The 23057-nt window shown below is 44.7% G+C and overlaps 2 protein-coding genes across 4 annotated transcripts; one reads left to right on the forward strand and one right to left on the reverse strand.

Annotated features, from left to right (window-relative positions):
- Window positions 1-13610: 13610 nt before the first annotated feature.
- naga (N-acetylgalactosaminidase, alpha) lies at window positions 13611-18897 on the reverse strand. 3 transcript variants are annotated; one of them, XM_084377160.1, is made up of 9 exons: window positions 18763-18897; window positions 18181-18337; window positions 17233-17373; window positions 16685-16896; window positions 16501-16595; window positions 16234-16395; window positions 15647-15844; window positions 15406-15546; window positions 13611-14446 (listed from the first exon to the last, which is right to left on the reverse strand). In XM_084377160.1, the coding sequence occupies exons 2-9, from the start codon at window positions 18333-18335 to the stop codon at window positions 14249-14251; spliced, it is 1302 nt and encodes a 433-aa protein (XP_084233286.1). In that variant the 5' UTR covers window positions 18336-18337; window positions 18763-18897; the 3' UTR covers window positions 13611-14248. The 3 variants fall into 3 exon arrangements, with proteins under 3 accessions (XP_084233286.1, XP_084233288.1, XP_084233287.1); XM_084377162.1 differs by having other exon boundaries at window positions 18181-18353; XM_084377161.1 differs by having other exon boundaries at window positions 18181-18360.
- A 1104-nt stretch (window positions 18898-20001) lies between these two features.
- On the forward strand, window positions 20002-22883 carry LOC311271416 (uncharacterized protein). Its single transcript, XM_084377059.1, has 2 exons — window positions 20002-20053; window positions 21309-22883. The coding sequence occupies exons 1-2, from the start codon at window positions 20035-20037 to the stop codon at window positions 22691-22693; spliced, it is 1404 nt and encodes a 467-aa protein (XP_084233185.1). The 5' UTR covers window positions 20002-20034; the 3' UTR covers window positions 22694-22883.
- The last annotated feature ends 174 nt before the right edge of the window (window positions 22884-23057 follow it).

Here is a 23057-nt window from a genome sequence, read left to right on the forward strand (position 1 = left end):
AGTGACGGCAGCCTCAACTCTCCCAACTACGCCAGCCATCAACAGCATCTGTGCACGGTGTATATGCGGTTGTGACTGTGTGTGTGTGTGTGTGTGTGTGTGTGTCTGTAATAAATGTTTAAGTGTGTGACATGCGTGCCTACAGCATACCGGCGGTGCATGCGTGTGAAAGCATGTTTCATATCACCGTACTTGCTGATACACCCATTTTCATTCACATTTCTTTCCCTGGCGCTCAGAGCATGATTTGAAAACAGTTTATAGCTGTGGCTCCGTGAGTGTGTGCAGAATGTCACTAGGAGTGGCCACATTAAGAGGGAATACACAGTAAAAGGTCAAGGTGAACAAGAGCAAGAACATGAAATCGAATCGTCACTATTACTCTGCTTATCTCCCGTTTCATTTTTCTTCCCTTTTCCTCTCGATGATACACCGAGAAAACATCCTTTTTGTTTAGCTGAGTCACCCCACATTTGTTTATCCTTCTCCTTAACCCACTTCCTGCAAGAACCTCTCCTTCGTTGCTCTTTTGTCCCGCCGCTGTCCACTGTGCTGTGCTGTGTTGATTCGTTTATCACATTATGTCTCCACCCCACTTGCACTCATTGAGCAATAATTCAATTTCTCCATCCTTCTCTTGCCCTCTGTGTTCACTTTGTGTTCTGTTCTGTCTGTTCTGTCCACAGCCTTTCAATGAGTTGAAAGTTTGAGTTCACCTTATTATAGCTGATGAAACTTTGTGTTGTCTTACATCAGTGTAAAAGTTGACTCATTTTTAGCCAGATTAACAGATAAAAAATGAGTCTTGCACCCTCAGAACGACAGGACTCGGTCTTCTCTTTGGCAACTTTATTTATTTTTTTTGTTTTTTTTGTAATGGTTTGCACACACCAGCACACAGCGCAGCCTGTTGACAAATTGTTGCCCCACTATCATCATCATACTCCCTGTCTAACCAATAAACTAAGGCGGAAAATCAAATTTAAATTATTCTGTTGTGGATACCGTCGTCTCCAAATCATACACGTGGGGAATATTTCTAGGTCGCAATATTAGCGGTTAACGTTCCTGCAAACCGAGGTTGACATTTGCCCAAAGTGCTTCACAGTAAGGCATTAACAACAAAACATAATAGAAAAACAAGTATTAAGTAAAAGTAGTTAAACGTGTAATGTTAAGTAAATGCTTGTCTGGTCTTGAGCTGATTTTTTAAAACTTAAACTGAAACAGTACTCGCACATGTCGCCTTATGTAACCGGGCAGGGTTTCCACAGTCTTGGGGAATAGTAGCTAAAAGCAGCTTCCTCAGTCATTTTGTTGGCCACTTCAGGAACAAATGAAACACCAGCATCGGATGACCTAAGAGCTCTCGCCGTATGCCATTATGCAATTCTGCATGATGAGTGCTTTATGTAATTTATACAAACTGAGTATAAAATTAAATGCGCTCATTTTACTTGTAACAGAGTATTTCTACACTGTGTTTGTTGGCACTTAAATACAAGCTCCAAGCGCGCTGACTTTAGCAGTTAGCTCGAATCACCTCCAACATAAATGGCTGTTGCGCTGCCGTCGGGCTCGCTCTCGCTCTCTCTCTCCATCACTTGGCAGGGCAGGAGGAAAAGGCCAGTTACAAAGGCGGACAGAGCAGAGCAACTCAGGCCAAATATAACTCTGAGTTCTGGGAGTGAAAATGGAGTGAGAGCAAGAAGCTATTTCTTAGAGAGAGACTGTACAGTAAACCTTCCTCATCTCTCTTGTGTCAGTCCCTCCACCTTGTATCGATTCCTCACTTCCACATTAGGGAATGTGTCTCTTTTTACGTGTACTCAGTAGTATATATATACCTTTTGTGAGACATTCTGGTTAAAATACTTTTTATAGCTTGAGGAGAGCCATGCAGTAATGCAGCCGAGGGATTCCTCCTACCCCCACCCACATCCTCAGCCCTCTTTGTCCTGCAGACACTGGCACGGCCAGGCAGAAACACAGATATGCGCGCTCACACGCATACGCCGACACACATACATACACGGAGGTAACCCGGTAATTAGGGGTACTGTAATTGTGACTTTGCATTGTAAACTGGCGGGGCAGCGTTGCCAGGGAAGGTTTGTTGACTGTAGGATTATGACAGGGAACTTAAATGGTATGTGTTTATCTACATTCTGCAGTGGTGAGAGCTGCCGTTTAAAATATCCTCCAGGTTTCTCCGTAATGGAGCTGGCTCGGGCTGTAAAGTTCAGTGGTTATCATCATCATCATCATCACTGTAACTGCCGTCCTCTCTGCTGTGTTACTGCCTCAGTAGGAGGATGTTGGACATAAATATTAAATGATGTCACGCACATGAGCTACTTTTGATTGTGTAATGTTTGCTTGTGTTTCATCCGTGTAGCCTCAGCTTCTGTCTACAGTAATGGCAGGTTATATGCGGTAACTTGCAAATTCTCATAGGACCGATCCAAAAAATACTCTAGGGACGTGACAAGTCCAGACGACATAATGGGGACTCAGGGGAAAACCATTAAAGTTTGGGGTTGTAGACTTGGTTTTTGGTTGAGGTGTACGGTAAGAGTTTGGGTTTGTCATGTAGCGGTTTTTGCATATCTTTAAGATTAGTTTTAGATTAGGTTAATGCTTGGAAGGCAGATGCATTGTACGCACATCATTTCTGCCACAAGGGGTCAACAATATAATGCCATCAACCCAATCAATCAATCTTCAACTTTAAGCAGTGGCCGAGTGGCACAGAGCGAAGATTTCATGTCAGAAAGACACAGCTGAGGCTGAGTATTTCACTAATTACTGAGCAAAAACAAACATTTCTAACTTTTCACAGATTTTTGGGAAACTGTATCATATCCTCCTCCAGCTGCTCGTCCTGAACCCATAGTGATTTACAGAGCTTCCTGATGACAAACTGACTTTACTTGTTGCTAAAGTAACCTAAATTGGTGGCTTGCATGGTTAACAAGCAAGCAGTAACTGTTTAACAGCAGCTAAACTTCCTAAATTACCTCGGTAGTGGTTTCTCTGTTGCCAAATTGGTTGCAGTTGGAGCCTGGTACAGTTAGTTGCTGTTAAACAATTACTGCTTGCTTGTTAAGCCATGCAGCCAAGGATGGCTTAACTATTGGCTGACTGGTGTTCAGCCCCAGATTGCCAGGAGCCAAACCTGTCAGGAAAACCAAGTTGCTACTGTATTCCCTGTTGACGAATTCGTAGCCGTCGGTCTTGGATGCTTCTGCCGTGAGCAGCGATGTTTGGCGAGCCCTGCCATCACTTAATCGGTTGTGATCAATGGGATCTCCTAGTCAACTACTTTGACATGTAGCTGCATGGCAGCGGGTATAATTCACAGTCAGCGCTCCAATAGCACATTGGCTCTGATAGACAGCAAACAAGTCCCTCCCTGCTTGACCGTTTTCACAGGAAACATGCAAATAAAACCCTGCCAACTATTTCCTGAGAACTTTATACAACCACCACTGCCAATGAAAATCTATCAACACAAGGACAAGGAAATGATTAGTTTATATCTCGTACGCCAACTTCCTTCCACACTATACGAGTCTCTCCCGGAAGTTCAAGCAACAGGTGACCAAATGAAACACACCTTCCATTACCTGGAATAAAATTACGCGTCACTCTGGGTTTAACTGTCATTGGAAATGTTCGGATAACAATAACAAAGTCTTGTTGTTTCTAGATATTTTGATATAGTCGTGAGTCATGTTGGTGGGTGTCAGCTCTTACAGCTTCACTTCTAGTGCCAGACCAACTTCCTCATATTTAGCTGAGTATTGTTTTTAGGATTTTACTTGGAGGTGCTCCCAGAACCTGGGTGGTAGACTAAAAATCTTTTTTAGGTCATAAAGACTTTATTTATATTGTGCATTGAAGGAATTTAAGGTGCCTCCTTTAAATTGGGAACATTTTAAATAGCTACAAGACATAAAATGTGGCGATGTCTTCCATAATCTACCTTTCACGGCCTTTATCGTTGCATCTTAAACTTGTTTCATAACGGTCGTCTTTGTAAGTAATTTAGAGGTAAAAACATTTTTACCACGGCTGCTTAATGTCAGACGTTAAATACCCGTCTCCAGCTTGATAAAAGTTGGTAAACTGTGTCAATTCCAGGAACAGCGATGGAAATGAATCCAAGACTTTATCGTCTTCTCCCTGACAAAATCTGATGTGTTTGAATTTTTACAATAATAATACAAAGTTGGCAATAAACCGAAACCAGAGTCCCCCGGGGGAAAAAAGGTGTACGTGATGCAGTGTCCTCTTATGTGACAAAAACAAGATTGTGTGTTTATGTGTGTGTGTCTGTGAGAGACAGGTGGTTGTGATGACAAAGTCAAATATTTGACACTGGCTAATTACAAAGGTAGTCTTGTGACTTTATGTGGCCATATTTTCCATGGGTGTTGAAAACAAAGCTCCTGTTCCATCCAGCTACTGGCTGTTAAACACCTGACCGTGCACATGCTGGAAGTATACGTACATGTGTACAGGGACCACGTACAATCAAACCAGAGTTAGCTTAGAGCTAATTTAACATCTGTTGTGTATGTGTGCATTTGTGTATACACAAGCAAGCAGACCGTAACAGCAGGAAACCCAGCATCAGATAAAAATGAATCCATCATATTTTTCTTTTTCTCTCAGCGACCCCGGTTTTGAAATTCCCACACACAACCACAATAAATCCTCCCACAACAATATTTCCATTCATGTAAACCGCAAGAAACATTCGAGATAGTCGGAACATTTTCGAGCTTTTATTCTTTTTTTTTTTGTGGCATTCTCAAACTGAAATTCCCATGTCTGTAATTTCCATATCGTTCACATGAGTGGCAGATCAGCAGATTTTTTTCTCTTCCCGCCCCGCTCTGAAATAAACAAAGGCTGCTTTTCAGGACTTCAAAGTGCTGGAGGGGGTGAGAATGGGCTGCTGGGTGGCATACAATATCAAGGTGAGAGATTAGGGCTTATCGGAGATTTCCTTTGAGGAAAAAATGTTCGGACTGAGCAGCAGCCAGTGGACGTGGGAGGTGTCCGTGTGTTGCAACAGGGTCAGAGGGTCAACCGCAGGTGATTTATGAACTCCTCAGATGAAGACTGTGATCCACACATGCTGTCCTCCAGTTCTATAAATCTCTACCTTTCATTTTCCTCTGCCGCTGGTTCCCCCTTTGTGTGTTTGACCTAATGTACCCTCTGACCAGAAAAGGCCAGATTACAGGAGAGTGTTGACTTTCCAGGAAACAATCATTTCACACGCCGCCGTACACGTTTGTCCCACCCCGCAGCTTTTGCAACAGCGTGGCAGAGAGAAAAGGAAGACGAAACGATCACAAAAACAGCGTTATAGCTGCGTAGTGGATTGGGTTTCCAGTGTGAATCATGAGTGCAGCGCATTGGCGACAAGGTCAGCTAAAAGAGACGTGACTCCAGATGCCATTCATTCATGAAGGCTCAGGGCTTTTAGCCAGCGGACGTGTGGCAGTGCGGGTTCTGAGGGGAAAGCACCTGAGTTATTGGGGATCAGATGCCCCGTCACGGGTCAGGCAATACCCTACCGCCCCCCAGTGGTCATGGGGCAAATACAAATGAACTTGAAGGTCATATAAATGCATACTGCCAGTTGAATTTGTATGGTAAACAAACAAAATATACTTATTAAAAAAGTTTTATGATAACCCAAAAAACACAAAATATGCATTATTCAAAAAACTTTTATCGTAGCCCTCATTGTGACCCAAAACAAACAAAATATACATTATTTAAATAAAAGTTTTGTTGTGAGAGTAACCCTAAGAAACTTAATGTACTTGTATCTCTTACGTAACCTGGCCTATATTGTTGATTTAATCTGAGGGTTGCAGGATATCACTGAATTGGCGTTCCAGAGTGCAACAAGTGTCACAATATTACAAATGACTCATCCCTGTGCTTCCACTTCTTCTGGCAAGCAGCCGTCAATAAAACAAGAATGAAAGGCAGCGAGATAAAGCAAATCTGACTTGCGTACCTGTCTGATATACTGTAACCGTGAGTCATTTACAACGCCGTACGTGACAACAATCACATGTAACTGCGACTTGACCCAAAAAACCCCACTGTGCCACAGAGCGGGGACTTTTTGCGTCACAGTTTTGACAAGCAGATCTTTTCTTCGCCATGCACAAAGCCTCGACTGTGCTCATAATGGAGTGAAAGAACAGCTGCTCACATGTCAGCCCCAAGACTGTGAACCGCGCTTGTCTGCTGAGAAAGGCCCTGTGCTGCAGGTGTCAGCGAAGGTCCCAGTGTGGATGTGAGCTCCGCAGCACAGGTGGGGCTCCCTGGTGCAGGTGCACGTCGGCCCCAGAAGTGCCAGAAGGACTCTGGTCGGGCTGTGCCAGTACAGCAGGTGCTTCCTGCACCCTGAACTCTGTTTCTCATCAACGGTGTAAGGGAGTGATTATGTCACAGATTGTAGACTTCAGGCAGCAACATCTTCTTCTTTCAACCTCCGTCTCTTCACTCTCTGAACACTAAAACTTCAAGACATCTCTCTTTAAATACATTTATTCATATAGGCTTACACAACAGGCGACTAAGTAATACACACACACACACACAACACACACACGTTCAGACCAGGTCCATTAGACTAAACTGTGCCCAGTCCCCAGAGTTAATGTTTAGACGCACTATGCCTGCTGAGATATAAGCAGCAGGCGGCGGGGACGCTGGGCTGAAGGTCAGCCCTACATGTGCTGTTTGATCTTTTCCAGCCAACAGCGAGCCAAATGACATGGATTTAAGAACCTTGGGGGTGGGAGGGGGGGCACAATCACCTCAGGAGAAGTAGGTCGACGAGAGAGGTGGAAAGAGAGCGAGACAGAAGGAGGCTGACTGGCAGACAGAAAAACAGGATGTTGAAGGTTTTGTAGATATCCACAGAAGTTCATTAAACAGAGACGGTGGAACAAAACACATTTTAGTCAATTATAATAAAACATTGGCTACCTTTTCTTTTCAAGCAGAAATATAATCTGAAGGCAACTTTTTCACTGCAGACACTTTATAGTCAATGCAGTTACTGTGATGAGTGACTAAACAAGACGAATAACATTTTTATACCAAAATTCAAAGTCTAAGGTAGCTCCTTCATGCTACACAGACAGCACATACAGTGATTTAGGCTATAAACATATTAACATAAACACATGCACCCAATTAGCATGTATGTGCAGGTTTTATAATTGCGGGTAAACCTGCTAAAAAATAGGCGATTGACCCTTGAGTTTGTCTTTCGGTTCTCTTTCTCTGGTGTTTCATGGCGCAATCACACTTGGCCCAGTCGCTCCGTACCGTGCCGAAGCACGATTGTCCCTCCTCTCCAGTCCCCCACTGGCCTGCACTCACATTGCGCTGGCCGCAACCGGACCTGAGCGCGGTTACCTCGTGTACATGACATGACGTGACTTTGCTGACTTTTTTCTGGCTTATTTTGTGTCGTTGTGGTCAAAGACGGCCCTCTAATGTTCCTGGATTTCTTGATTATACAAGGCGGCGCTATATGCATGATTATACTTCATGTTCACATTGCACACCATGCTCGTGCTTGTCCATGAGCAACCGTTCAGTGCCGAAGCACAGCTCTTCCAACCGTGCCAGGGCCAAGAAAGGGTACTGTGGACCGCTCATACTAGTCAAAGCCTTTCAGTCCACTAAAATTTGGAAAGTCTAGAAGAGCCTCACGTTTAAATGATTTAATCCCTACTCAAGTTAGCCGGGCGCTAAACCCGAAGTTAGCTGACTCGGTCTCTAGTGCGGACGCTCTTTGAGCCCAGAAGTTGACAAGTTGAGCTTTGTTGGCCTGTCTCCAACGCTGTATCCAGATATCACAATCTTCCAGTGTTAGCATGCTAACATTTGCATCAGAGGATGATGGGAATACATTTTGTTGGTATTTTGTCCCAAAAAACGTCGAGGATTACCAAAGTTGTTAGTGTTCGTGGTCTGGGAACCACGACTGTCGGTGTAAAATATTAGCATGCTATATGCTAGTAGTTTCCTGTGGTTTAGTAGGACTGCTAAAGGGAGATGAACTCAAACAATGGTGGTTTCACTGGTGCAAATTAAATCATCATTAACAAGCTTTGACCCCTGGGAACACTTCACCCTTTAAACGGACACAGTTAATCACAAGGATACGAACAAGTGACAGATTGACACGCAGCCAGGGGAGAGTGATCTCGCTGACGGACACGACGCGAGCGAAGAGATGACGAATAAAGTCTAAATGCTGATAGCAGCAAACAAAAATAGCCAAGAAAACCACGACTGACATGACTGGACTGAAGGTTAGGGGAAGCATTGTTGACCGATCACGTCTCTATTTTTATACGTGAAACCTTTTGCCGACTAATCTCGTCAGTCATTGTTTCTACGGCATCATGTTGTGTTTTGTTATGAGCCTTTACCCAGAAATAGACGCGTAATGATCGGCGGCTCAAACGGCGTAACGTTACCAAATCGTTGCCGTGTGAATGCATATCAGATATCTGCTGGAAATCTGTCAAGTTTCTATTAGTGTGACCCTTGTGATACACACACGTACACACACACAGGCATACCGGCAAAAACACACTTGCCAAAGATCTCCACCTGCTCTTTCCAGTCCTTTCCAACCATTCTCCTCGCAGGCGGTATGGGCCAAATCCTGCTGCTGTGTTGGCTGTGCTCTGCTCCAGCCAGTGAAAGAGAAGATGGGGTTTTGTTCTGCTGCCCAGATTAGGCTTCGGGATCTGACACGGAAACCTCAGGCAGAGAATACGTCGGAACAGAGGAATACAGTGAGGGAATGGGGTGACCACACACACACACACACTCCCACAGATGTACAGTATGTCGGCGAAGGGAGGAAAAATGTGGTCGCAGTACGCCTTGGGATCGAGGATTTAGAGGATTTGTCTGCACAGGAGACGGAGAAAGTGAAACGCAGCGAAGAGAGAGCAAATAACCAGGTTGTGAGTGTGAATGTGCAACGTTAAAGGCACAGAATGAGACCGTGACAGTGTGTGTGTGTGGTCACAGTGTCTGTCTGAGTGTGTGTGAGCAGAGAAAGAGAGAGCAGTACTGGCTGCAGCCTCTGACTTTGACCCACACAAGCTGCCAGTAAGCAGGCAGCTGACAGCCTGGCCAGATGCCATGTGAACCCAACGCCTCGGCAACGTGCAGCCTGCCTCGTACAGGAAACAGTAACCCGGGGTGTCTGTGTTACTGAGTCAACAGCAGCCACTGGTGGACAAATCCAGACATTCATTCATAAAAATCACGACCACAGAAGTGTTTCATGTGACGTTTGGCGGTTACTGCCGCTTCAGAGAAAGATTCTGCGCTGACATCACGGAAGATTTCATCAGTGATACCGAGACATTACACATTTTTGCCATCGTGCACACATATTTCCACATCCCCTGACCATACATGTCTCGCTGATGCAACGGCAGATATATGCACACATCCTCGCTCCAGCTGAAATAACAGCGTCTCCTCACAGCCAGCAGGACATCCTCTGCTGTAACAGCTTATAGGGCAGAACAGGACAGAACAACCTCCGCCACCAGGTGTCTGAACCCAAATCAATTTAATGATCACACGGCGATCCTGCGACGAGCAGCACTCTGCCCTTTGCTTTATGGGTCCACAGTCCAAGTTAATAGAAAAGTGTGTAATGTGAGCCACTGGGGCCGGAGGACGGGTGTCATCTTAAGTGTCATACAGTGCATTAAGTGATATATTACTTATTAACCTACTTTTTAGTTACTTTCAACGAAATGCACAAATACAGAACAATTAAATAGCCTAGATCTTTTTAAATAAACAAATGGCCTTGGACACGGGATGAGCAGGCAGACAAAGGATCAAAGTCTGATATATTATGAGATAGGAATAAATATTTTTAATTGTAACACAGTAGACCTACAGTATACCTTCTATAATTCAGCCTATGATGACACGACAAGACAAAAATATCTTTTTCTACGAGTTTTTATTTAGTCTACAGAACAAGGAATGCACAAATTACCTGATACCTTCATGATATCGCCTTCGTAGGCTCATATTTATTTACAATGGCATCTTCTATTTGGATCTCATTAATTGTGTTGTTTTCCGCCCACACAAATAAGGCAGTAACATCATAATGGAGGGAAAACAACAGTAACAGCCGATAAATTAGTTGTGCTAAATTGTAATTAGCCTAGCTTAGCAGAGTGGCAGTAACTGTTGTGTCTGCAGCCTTTGCTCAAGAAGAATTGACTTCATGTGCTGTGGCTTAGCTAACGTTTTGTCTATCTACATATAAGCACCCCTATAAAATTATTATGGTGGGAAAAAAACAGCATATAAAATTTGCACGCACTAGAAAACAGAGGTAGTAAAAACCAAACTGCAGTGACTGCTAAGCTAGCCAGTCGTAGCTTAAGCAATTTTAGCATACAAAAAGATCCAAAAACGTAATATTTGTGTTTGTTATCCCACACAAATAAGGCATCATATCCTGATGTAGGAAAAACATCAGATAAACTGATCCTGCTAAAATGTAAATAGCCTAGCTTAGCGCAGTAGCAGTAACTGTCGTCTCTGCAGCCTCTGACCCAAGAGGGATTCACTTGATATGATGTGGTTTTAAGCTCCTTCAAATCACGTTATAAATATATTTGATTATATATAATTTTTTTTAAACTGGCTCGTTAAGTCAAATAGACGAGAAAGGTCAAGAAACAAGAACACACCTTGAAGCATTTTTCCTAGTCTTCAGATTGTGTTAACACAGAGTGCATTGCATAAGCTCATGCAAAGGCTCTGTCAGTGGTTCAAAAGAGGGGGTTTCCACCTTAAGTATCTGTTACACGATTTGGCTAATCTTGGTGAATCATGGGAGGATATTAAGGATAATGGTATTTAATTGAAGGCCTGAACGGCTTTGTGGTTCAGACAGGAAGATAGCATTACGGTGGGATTGGATAACCGTGCACAATACCTTTTGTGCCTCGAATCGGACCTGGGTATGGTGATATCACGAGTCCGCAACCAGCAGACACCCGGCGCAGGGAGCACCGGAGGGAGCGATGATGTCAGCAGGACGAGCTGAAGGGCACAGTGCCAGTGTCTGTCGCCTCCGTGCACGCAAGCAAACTGTGCTGCTAACATTCTCACAGATGTCGAGACTCAAACGTTTTCTGCGTCGTAAGACATTTTCCGGGCAAACTGCAGTTTCTCAGACGGTGCAGTAACAAACTAGGAATGCAAATGTTACACACCAGGGCAGACACAGAGGAGACGCAGCTCAATTACTTTTCTATATCTGTGGCAGCACCACAGGGGGGTTTTGAGTGTGTGGGGGCCCCCTTTGAGACCATGCATACATCCTGACCTATATGCAAAGTCCTGTGCGCATCCGGTCATGACTGTTCACCCCCCTACCCCCCCATGTACATCTGGGTTTGATTGGAGAGGCGCGAGGCAGAGAGTGTGACTAGCAGCGTGACAACAAACGCGTGTGTTGGCGGAAGGAGGGGGGATCAGCCCCTGATTTGAATCAGAGTTGGTGTTGGTTGGAGGAGGTGGGGGGGGGCACAAAGACGAGCGTGGCAACTGCGCCTCTGCAGCTGTGGGCCTACGTGAGCATCGGCAGGAACGCTCTCGCTCCTCGTCTCGGCCCCCCCTCCCTCACTCACTCTCTCACTGTCTCTCATCTCTCGCACTCCCCCTTTGCTTTGCTCATTTGGAGCTTCTAATAGACTTCTAACAGCGCCACCGCCTCCTCCTCCTTTGCTCAAATCTCGCTCGCACCGTCCTCTCTTTCATAACTCCCTTCACTTTGCTCTCCCACGTCATGTTCCCGATCGGCGAGGACCTTGACAGTGAGAGATGTGTCTTGTCCGGGCCAGCCAAAGGATATCTGAGACGACTGAAAAGGAAAGAAAGGAAGGCAAAGATCCGCTTTCTCACACACACTGACACACACACGCACGCACATATCTGTCCTGAAATGACCTAGAAGGGGTGTGTGTGTATATACGTGTGTGTATAAGCAAGGCAAGTTTACCCAGTCATACATACGCGCATGCAGTAGCATGCCAATGCACACACCCATGTGACTGCTCCAGTATCTTGAGACTGTGTGCAAACACGGGGCTTTGAGGCCAAGGTCAGAGGTGATACTACGCAGCACAAGATTTAGAAGAATGAGACGAGGAGGAGGAGGAGGAGGAGAGAGGATGAGGAGGCAGAATGAATACAACGAAGATTTACCTGATGATGGATAATGGAGGGGAGATGAGAGGAGTGAAGGACGAAATTAAAGGGTATAAAAAGATTATCTTATTGTTGTGCATGGGAGAAAATGGGAGAAGCCAGAAGAGTGAATCACAACAGAGAGATAAAGGACTGAGCCGAATGGGCCGACCGTCCTTGTGCTCCTCAGCAGGTGCATGTGTTGGCAGCGGATGTGGCTGGTGGAGCGGCTGGTGACACGTCGGTACAGCCCGGAGAGCAGCGCTGACCTCTACTGGCTCAGTGCGGATGTGTGCCTGAGGATCATGTCGGCAAAGTGGTTCGGTTTTATACCCACTCTGTGTACAAAAACATTATGTATACCCTCTCAAATGGCAAAATAAAGCGGTTTTCACATTTTACTTAAACCTTCAAAATAAAGTAGCAGTTAGCAAGGATAGTAGTACTGTAACAGGGCTACAGGGCACATTTGGTAACCGGTTATTATGCGTCCAAAAAACTCAACACCAACCTAAGCGGAGACTTCCTTGGCAGTTAGGAAGTGAGAGCTGTGAGTGAATAACAGCGTAGAACTATTTTAGAGATACATGAAACTGAAAAGCTCATATAAGCTGAACTGAAACCATGTTGGGTACGTTCCAGTGAACTGTTTTCATGTTATCGTGAACTGTTTGAGCCTCGACTGTCTCTGAAGTAGACTCCGGATGCTTCAGTGTCTCTGGGTCCGTGTTGCCACGCTCTTGGGTTAAGGCCAGAGTGCCTTTGTCCGAACGCAGACACGTTCCTGTAGCGTCTCAGCGCTGCTCCACGTACACAGTTATTTATTTCTGTCAAGGCTCAAACTAAGGGCGACTGTGCTTTTGCCGTCAGGTGACAACCTACCTGAGGAGACAAGTAAAAACCCACTTCTCCAGACTTTTTAATTAGATTTTTCGTCTTTCTTTTTATTCCTTTTACTGATTTAATCTATTTATCTTTCTAATTCCTCTTATGCGATGTCTTTTCTTACCGTCCTTTACTGGTTTTGTTCTTTTATTCATCTCTTTAGCTGCATTTTTTCTGCGATTCTGCACTTCAATTCCTTGTAATTTCTCATATTGACATTTTGTTTTGCTTCCTTTATTTAACTTCTCCTCAGACTCGTTTGGCTCGACTGTCCAGTGTTTGTTCTGCAATATTGTCTTCCTGAATTTCCTGCTTATGCTCGTCTGCGACAGCACTTTGTAAACTCTGTTTTAAAGGCGCTATATGAAAAAAGTTGTATTATTTATTATTAATTTTATCAAAATGAAACACAGACATTTGTTTTAAGATTGAAAAAGTGGACCTGAAATTATTTATTTCAGTGAGGACACACAAAAAAAACACGTTTCATTGAATCAATTCTTATAAAAACAAGGATTCGTCAGTCGCAGTTTGTAAACACAACATTCAAAGTTAGCCCCTCCCCCCGGCTTTTAATTACACACATTCATAACAATTATCCTCAGCAAAACATCTGGATCTTGAAAAACTAAAACAATTATCCTTTACTAAAAGCGCACTTTGAATATATACATCATTCAGAGAAAAACTAGCATGGCAGCGTTGTCAGCAGTATCATCCTTCCTTGGACCAGCTTCAGACTATCCTGCTTCCTTAAAAGAAATATTTCAATAAGAGAAGTGAAAACTCAGCTGTACAGCTGAAGTTGAGTCCCAAATCACTGCTTTTCTGCTCTGAACCCGTTCACTTGATTAATATTGACGCTACAAGTGCAGAATTTGAGAGAATTTAAAATTAGTGATAAACGTCTGTCCCTGAGCTTCTTTTAAGAAAACACACGTCAGAGCTTTTCATCGGCACCTCATGGTGAAGTAAAATCCTTCGAGCGTCCGATCGTCTCGTACGTTGTCGCTTCGTGACGAGCCACCGGAGCTGAAGTTCAATCGGTGGGCGGTCAGAGGAAGACACGAGGAACGGCGTTTGCATCGTCGTGGGCGGACTGCTGGAACTCAAAGCCTCTGTAGAACTGACGCAGGTTCAGTTTGGCGGGTGCAGAGACGTACCACATGACCACACCGGTGGGGTTCAACGACACCACGAAGTCAGTGGAGTCCTTCAGCCTCATGGTCCTGTCAGTGAAGACGTCATAGATCTGAGGGAGAGTGAAGAAGAAGAAGTGAGGATTCTCCCGCCATGTTTTTTTTTTTTGATCATACTATAGTTACATGATTCAATATGAGATGAGATGTGATCCAGCTGCTGAGGTAACGATCGGGTATATCTCTGCAATCAAGTCGTTAAAGTTCGTATTGATAACATTGAGGGGGAAGATGATTCAAACAACAGCGGTGTTGTAACGTGAATGAAATAGAAGGGGGGAGATGGGATGCCTAGTTTAGTGGCTGAATGTTATCAACAACACCTTTAAGTAAGTCAGCAAGAGTGATATTGGCACCATGTAGATATTTAACGGCAGGGTTGTCAGAGACAGCGGTGGAAACAGAACATTTATAGATAAGAAGTGATAAAAGGAAAGGCAAAGGCAGACTGAAGATGAGTCACTTTAAGAAAAAATGACATTAAGGTAATGATTGAAAAGAACAATGCCATTTATTTATGATCCACATGTTGATAGACAGATAATAGACCCCTGATGGTAAGAGATGACTGCATCACAAACAACAACAGTCAGAGTTCTCTGTGTAAAATTATAATCAAGCCAAGAGTGCAGCATTATCTCCCCAGTATCACGTGCTTTTGAGAGGTTAACTTCCCGCCATGAATTACTGAAACTGCAGCTCGTGTTGCGGTCCTTCTGTGGCTGCAGTGACGACAGAGTGGTGTAACCTGATCTGAACACGATCAAGTCTGCTACTATATTTAGGCAGATGGTCATAATATGGATAATCAAAATAGTATTTACAGTAAAATGACCAGGAAAGGACTGAAGAAACCCCACTTACCTTAAATGAGCGTGAGCCTATCGGGCAGCACAGTATAATGTGAGCCAGATGTGCAATTAGCGTACAGGGCTGAATTTATTCTGTCCACATCGTCGAGACAGGATCGACCAGACATGATGAATGATTTCCCTGAATCTAGAAGACTTACCTCGTAGCTACCGAAGGTGTAGTTGAGTTTGCCGAGGTTGGTCTGGTAGCGATAGGGCATGTCATTGCGCCGACTGAAGAACACCAGAGCGCTGGCCTTGTTCAACAGGGGGCGCCAGAACACTTCAATGCCACTTTTCTCCTGAGAGGGACGCGCGAGGAAAATGTCAATGATGCATATAATAAAAAAAAGAATCAAAAGTTCATGTTGAGCATTTTTCAAGGAGCTGCGAGTGTTTCACCTTTACGATGCGTCTTCCCTGGATGCCCAACGGGTCCTGGTTGATGCCGATGGCCATCTTGTTCTGCAGGATGACGCGAGCCCCGCTGCTGATGGTGCGCAGGTCGTTGGACATGAATAAAGGAGCGGCCATTATCGCCCAGAGAGCCATCTGAGAACGAGACTGGTCCATGCTGAGGCCAAAGTCACCGACGACCAGCTGTGGAGGTTAAAGGTCACACGATCAAGGAAGACGAAATGAGACTTTAATATCAAGAAAGGAACGTCTGTTTTTCTGTATTTAGGCTATCAAAGTGAGTTCTTGTATGACTCAAGGGTCCTCAAACGTAACCTATGAATGTCTGAATTACATTTTTATCCCTAAACTATATTACATTTTATAACTCGATAACTGCTCGCTTATCTGTCAGTGAACAGGTCCGATCATAAAAACACAAAAGTGCCCTCTTGGATGCCCGTACAGTAGATAAGACATCATAAAGAGCCCTGTAGGGTGCTGCGGTACTCAAACCTCCTGAGTCCGTCACTGCTCAGCCATATGCAAAAGTTTTATATGCAAAAAAAATACACGGCGTCAGTTACACGGACCATATCAGGGTCGTTCCACCTTCCAGGCCCGGCTGCAGGTGTCAGGACATCCTGGTTCTCAAAGAACCAGTCAACAATGTTCAGGACACTGTCCCAAGAGTCCTGGATGTCGCCGTAGTTGCGCCACAGGTTGCAGATCTGTCCCAGCAGAGTGTAGTTAACCTGAAAACAGAAATGAGTTTCACGTTAAACTAAACGTAATACTCTCAACAGTGGACTCAGTGAACAGTCATGCCTAAAGCTTCATGTAGGTGATATAAAGTATACCTTGGGTGGCAGGCCGCCCTGGTAGGCGGGCCAGCTGCAGGAGTAGCCGATGGGTCGGCCCGTAGCGTTCAAAGCCTTTGACATGAGAGGGTAACCTGTCCACCAGAGGCACAAGAGTCAAACAAGAGTCGAATCAGCAACATCTCAATAACCACAATGTAAAAGTCACTTCCCCTCTTCTTACCCTGCTCCTGCTCTGTGGCATTAGAATAGCAGCCGTCGAATTTTAACATATCCACCTCCCACTCCGTGAAGGTCTGAGCGTCTATCTTGATCTTGTCCAGCGGGGTGCCGGGGTAGCCCCCGCAGGTGAGCGTGCCCATGTCCCCGTAGATCCCCAGCTTGAGACCCCTGTCGTGCATGTAGCGCGCCAGTTTAGGGATGCCTCCTGGGAACCTGAAGAAGAGCGAGGGAAGATATATGAAGAAGTACCCCCAGCAGCTGTATTCTTACACAGTATGTATGCACTCAAATAGTGAAGGTCCGAGTCTGAAGAGCCTGTGTTCACTTCCACCTTCCAGGGAGCTCGTATTTATGCTGATGCTGCATTTGATTGTACATACACAGCACACTACTAAAAGTTACTGACTCCTGCCTTTTGATTGTCATATGATTGCATGATGGTCACACTGCAATCACGCTGTTTAACATTTTTATTGACTTGGAGGCTGAGACGACAGCTCTGTGTTAGTGTGGGTCTGTGTGAGCATTCAGTTTACACTGCTCCATCACCTTTTAGGGTCAGCCTGCAGACGCCCCTTCGCGTCTCTCTCCTTGGAGGACCAGCAGTCGTCTATGTTCACGTAGACGTATCCAAGTTCCCTCCAGCCATCCTCTGCGAGCCTGTCGGCCATGTCGATGAACAGATTCTCACTGGAAGAAGGACAGAAATGTCTCATTAGAAGGTGCAATAAAGAGCTAATAGACTGCAGGGCAGTTGAAAAAAAGGCTGAGACGCAACACTGACACATACTTATGACCGGTGAATAAAGTCTCACTTCCTGTGTGCGTGTTGTGATCCTTCCTTGTGGTAGTCAGGCTGCGGCATGTGAGTTACTTGATACAAGCTACTAAAGGGCTCCAACATGTCTCTTCTTGAATGCAACTAATTAGATGGGTGCATAACTTTACAGGCATCACTAGGTATGATAGCTAATTAGCTGTTACAGATATTATTAATTTGTTTTGCAAATGTTGGAATCGCTCGATGTAGCTGCCTGTTGTAAATAGCACCGACGCATATGAGCAACAGTTGCTTAATTACAAATGTTCACTGTCTTTTAGCTCTGATTTTGGTCTCCACCAGGGAACTACCTGGCTCGTTAGCACTCTGTTCACTAGCATGTAGCTAACTGTGTCTGTCAGCCGTTTGGGGCTGAGCAGGTAGTGTGCAGCAGGTTGAAAACGACACTATGACGGCAGTGAGAATGAAGCAAAACAGTACAGATGAGGGTCTAACGGTTGAAACTCGCTATAAATCTCTGTGAAGGTGAGGTGACCTGCAAATTTCAGGTGTTAACTCTCATCACTGCAAGAGTCACTTTGGTGGAACATGTCTGACGATCATGTCTTACATTTAACAAACCTGATTCAGACCCCGAATTGGAAAAGTTAGATACTGAAATGGGTTTTCTTCCCAGTTGTGACATCAGACGAAGGGCCAGTTTAAAACACACTTGCCTGATGCAGTTCTTGGGGTCGTTCTCGCAGTCGATGTCACAGCGGAAACGCTCCCACGCCAGCCAGCCCATGGGAGGGGTCCTCATCACGCCATTGTCGAGGGCCAGGGTGCCCGCAGAGAGCGCAGAGGCCAACAGGAGCACGGCCAAATGCATTCCTGCAGAGGAAAAAACCTGTACGCTGAATGAAGATGTCGGTTACTGACAGGCGTCTCTCACACCTGTATACACCTACTGAGCCTCACGTGACTGGGTGTGACTGTGACTTGAACAGTAACCTGCTGGGTGACCTCTCACATCATAGTTACACAGTGTCAGCTGACTACATCCAAGCCCAGCACTTATTATTACAGAGGGCATACACTCCCTGCACCATGGTGGCACATAGAAAACGTGCATTACAGAAATGCAACTAAACTGTAGCTTTTCTAATACAAACAGCAGAATAATTAATAAAACAAATGAATATTATCCCAAAATAAAAAGTAAATTCAAAACAGTTTCTTTCAGGTGTTTGACAGCCAATGTTTGCAAGCACAGCCACGAGCCCACATCACATACGAGGTGAAATAAACTTACTTACTTGAAATCAGTGAGAGTTTCTCACCGTGACGAGGAAGAGGAAGGAGGCTCGAGTCTCCTCAGCTCTGCTCTTATTTTCACTTTTATATAAAACCCCCGTGACGGACTCGTCCTCTGACTGACTGTTGAACCTCACACTGAGCAGCTCTTGTATGGAGGAGAGGCGGCAGTCACGTGACAGAGCGGCTCAGTCAGCTGACCGGAGAACCGGAAGCTCCTATTGGACGGACTACACGGGCCGCGTCCCATTATTTATCTATTTTACTCGCCTCAGCTTGTTTCCTTGTTTCCACTTTCTCTACTTTAACTTTCTGTTGCGACAACAACGAGTGACAGAGAGCTAGCGTTAGCATACACATGGTCTTAAAAAAAGATATTATCTGATGAGGCGCCATTTATAAAGCTCTATGATGTATTTCATCAATTCAACTTTATTTATATGGCAGTTTTCATGCATGCATGCAGCCCAAAGCACAGAGCAAAAAAAAACCCAAAACACACAGACAAAAAGTAAAGACAAGAACAGAGAGCAGTAAATAAAAACTTGCAAGTTTAAAGTAGAAAATTACAACAATGAAGCAATAAAAACAATAACAACAGTAAAGAAATAAAAACATTACAAAGTTAAAATTAGATAAAAGCCACAAAAGAAATAAAACATAAGGGATAGAAATATTAAAAACACAAACAATTAGTTCTTGTGTTTTTGTTAGGATCCTACGAGACTAGGAGACTGGCTGCAGAGGATCCGAGGGGCCTGCTGGTACATATCTAAAAGGCATGTAGTGTTTTATAAATCATTTACTAAACAGTTAGAAGACATAATAAGAACATGTTTAGTTGCCAGATTGTGAGAAATCTTCCTGCATGACACTTTGCTTGTCGTTTTTCTCAAGGCTAGTTCTTTAATTCCTCAAGACGACCTCTGACATCTCTATCGCTATGAAAATATCAACAAAATGACACAATGACAATGAAAAGCTAATCATGTTGAATGTTGAATCTGTGGCAGATGTGTTGTATTAAATCACTTTGAATAGTACATGTGTTTCCCGTTGGATCACAGAGGAGCTCTCACATGATGCAGAGTGCAGCAGAGTCCAGCAGGAGGGGCACTAAGACTAGAAAACATCAAGCTGCAGGCGCTTTCAACCTGTTCATTATACCCTCTCCTGGCCAGGGACGAGGAAATGAATGTTTTTTCTGGTTCCTTCTTCTCGCTGTGACATCACACAGGAAGAGGTGGAGCCTAGAGCTCGAAGCACAAGGAGCCATGGCAGAAACAAGCCTGGGTAAGATCACCTCAGAAACACACAGCACAGAGAGCCTAACTTAATATTCTCAGCATTATATCAGGAATCCATGCAGCTACTTTCATGTGTGGAACAGAGGATTTCAGAGTTTGTATCTGAACAGGATCCAAAAGCTGCAGCCTCGTCACAGAGCTGCTGTTGTGATACCTGAATGTAAGCAGAGCACAGACAGCGTATGTAACTGTTTCTGCAGAGTATGAGCTGCACTGACAGGCGGCTGTAGGCAGTGAGACAGTTTGTTTGAAATGTTTGTTGTTCTTTCGTAGTTCAGTCAGACTTCCTGGTTTTAAGTTTAAGCATGGACTGACTCAAGTGGTTTCATTTTCCTCTTAAAGCGACAGCAGCAGTTCAGAGAGTGTGGAAAACAGTGGTGTAAGAGTGTAAGAGTGGTGGAAGAAATCTTCAGATGCTTTCCTCAAGTCAACTTATCAATACCACGAGATAAAAGTACTTAATTACAAGTAGAAGACCTGCTTTTAAAATATAACTTATAAAAGTAAAGATTTATTCTGCAAATATACTTCAATACCAGACATAAAGGTAACATGCAGATGACGTCTGTCAGTTTTACACTGTAGCACTACATATATTATTGGATTATTATTACTACTTTAACATATAAGTAGCAGTTTAATGTGACAGGTGGAGCTGGAGATCATTTTTAGTACTTTATATACTGTAACAAGACATTGTATCTTTTATAGCAGTTTTGTAGCAGCTTTAAAAAAATAAAATGACACTGTAGAACAAGCCCCTAAAATACTGTCCTACATTTCCCATAATGCACCTCTGTACCATCTCTTGTCACATTTCTAGTGCTTAAGCATCTGAGGAAAGCCCATATCCTTCAAATGCCGTGCAACAGTTTGTAACACAGGATTTTTGATAAATATATTGGGGCCGTCTCTCTCCCTAATCTCTCTACTGTTAACTTGCAATTTAAGACATAAAGTGCCTCCAAAGTACTTTGAGAATATTGTCGTTTCCAAGCTCAAGCCATGATAACCCTGATGACATAATCAGAGGTATTTTCTCAAACTTAAGAAAGCTTCCTCCAGAGCCGCAGTGGACTTCATATAGCTGTTCTCAGGCAGAGCAGTCCTCCAAAATATGAGAAAACTGAACTATGTGTTTAAATCTGGTCAAGTGTAATATTTAGTACTTATTTACTTTCATCCAGTGAGAGAAAATATTTCTACCTGACCTACATTATCATGTCTTTACCCACTCCCAGGTGTTTCTGGTGTGGTGAGGACGATCCTACAAAGTGCAGCGGCGGGTTTTGCTTTCGGAGAAGCTGCATTATTTGCCATTGAGCCCACACTGGTCCAAGATGACGTCCTGCTGAGCGCTGCCACTCTGGCCGCTGGCCGAGCCGGTTCCACCGGTGTCGGGGTGGTGACGGCATGCCTCGTGTTCACCTCGGTGCTCCTTTCTCTGGGAAGCGGTTTCCTCCTCGCTGCCATGGCGATGAAGCTGTGGACCAAAGTTGGAGTGAGGCTGCCGTGGTTAGAGGAGGCCACAGCGGGAGCCTCTGTTGTGGTGGGTGCTGTCACCACTGGGGTGTTAGCGGGCATCCTTCCATCGTGGATCTACCTTGCAGCGCAAGCCATTCTGGTCCTTGCAGTCTACTCGTACACTAATGTTAACGACATGACCACGGCTCTGTTGATCATCTTCACCACTCTCTACCTCAGTGTCCTGTATGGAAGAATGGGCGCAGTAGTTGGACTCTTCGTCGTTGGTTTCACAATCTCTCTGCTTTGCGGCCTTCGTAAGGCTCTGACAGAGAGGATAGCACAGAGACCAAAAACAGAGTGCGGACTTTTACAGAGGATATTCTTCTACTCTGTTGTTGTGGGGATAATGGGATTTTCAGTAGGCTTAGGGGCCGGTGAGGCAGGAGACGGCTGTGAAGCAGAGGTGGTTCTGATGGTGGAGTCGGTTGTCTGGGTGGCGTTTCTGTCTGCAGGCCTGCTAGGAGCTGGCTTGGGAACAGTGGCCATGGTCGGGCTGGGGCCGGAGGTAGCTGGAAAGGTCGCCGCGGGAGCTGCTGTAATATCATCAGTCGCCCTGAGAGCCATTCTGCACATGAGCGCTTCTCTTGGGGCCCGGAGCAGCATGGGGGGAGCGCTAGGAGCAGCTACAGCTGCGGGGGTGTCACTCGGAGCTGCGAGCGTTGCAGCTAAACAGGCATTCGGGTCTAGAAATTCAGCTTTAGCAGTTTTAGCTTCAGTTGTTGTTGGTGCAATCTTGGCAATGCGAGGTTTAGCGCTGAGATCAATTCTGCTGACGACATCAGAACTTATAACTATCACCCTTGTTGCAGTGGGGGCATTTGTCCTGGGTGCACCAAAGAGCCCGTTCCACACTCAGGTGAATCTACAAAGGGGCCTCCTCACGGGGCCACAGCTAATTATAGGAATCGGCATGGAGACGGTCACCGCGGCAGCAGCACCTATCGGAGCTGGGGCACTTGGGGCTGCGGCGTTGGGTACCGCGGCTCTGGGGAGACTGGGGACTGTGGGAGTACTTGTGGCTATTGTGTTGGCATTGGGAAGTACTCTTAGTGGCATGATTGGAAAATCACCACCGACGACAGGAGAACACGAAGACTGATCGAGTTTACATCTGGTGTGTGCATTTGCATGTGTGTGAGCAGATGTTTTTGCACTACATTGAGAGAAAAAATAATAATTTTGTTTCAATTAAAAGCACATTTCCTTGTTGAACAAAACTGGCAATCATGTCATGAACATGTATTATTGTGGCTTCCATGTTGAATTAAATGATAATTATTTTTAACTAAGCCTGTGTGTCTGTGTGTATATTTAGTTAAAGGTGCACTATGCAGTTTTGGACAAGAAATCCAAACTCTGAATTTTAATATTTACAATATCAATGAGGTAATAATACAAACAGAACTGAATAAACAAGCTGTTCTCAGAGGAAAATAAGGTCCCCAGAACTGTGTGAAGCTAGA

The sequence above is a fragment of the Pagrus pagrus genome (assembly GCF_965226575.1).
Source record: "Pagrus pagrus genome assembly, chromosome: 16".
In the NCBI taxonomy this organism is placed as follows: Eukaryota; Metazoa; Chordata; class Actinopteri; order Spariformes; family Sparidae; genus Pagrus; species Pagrus pagrus.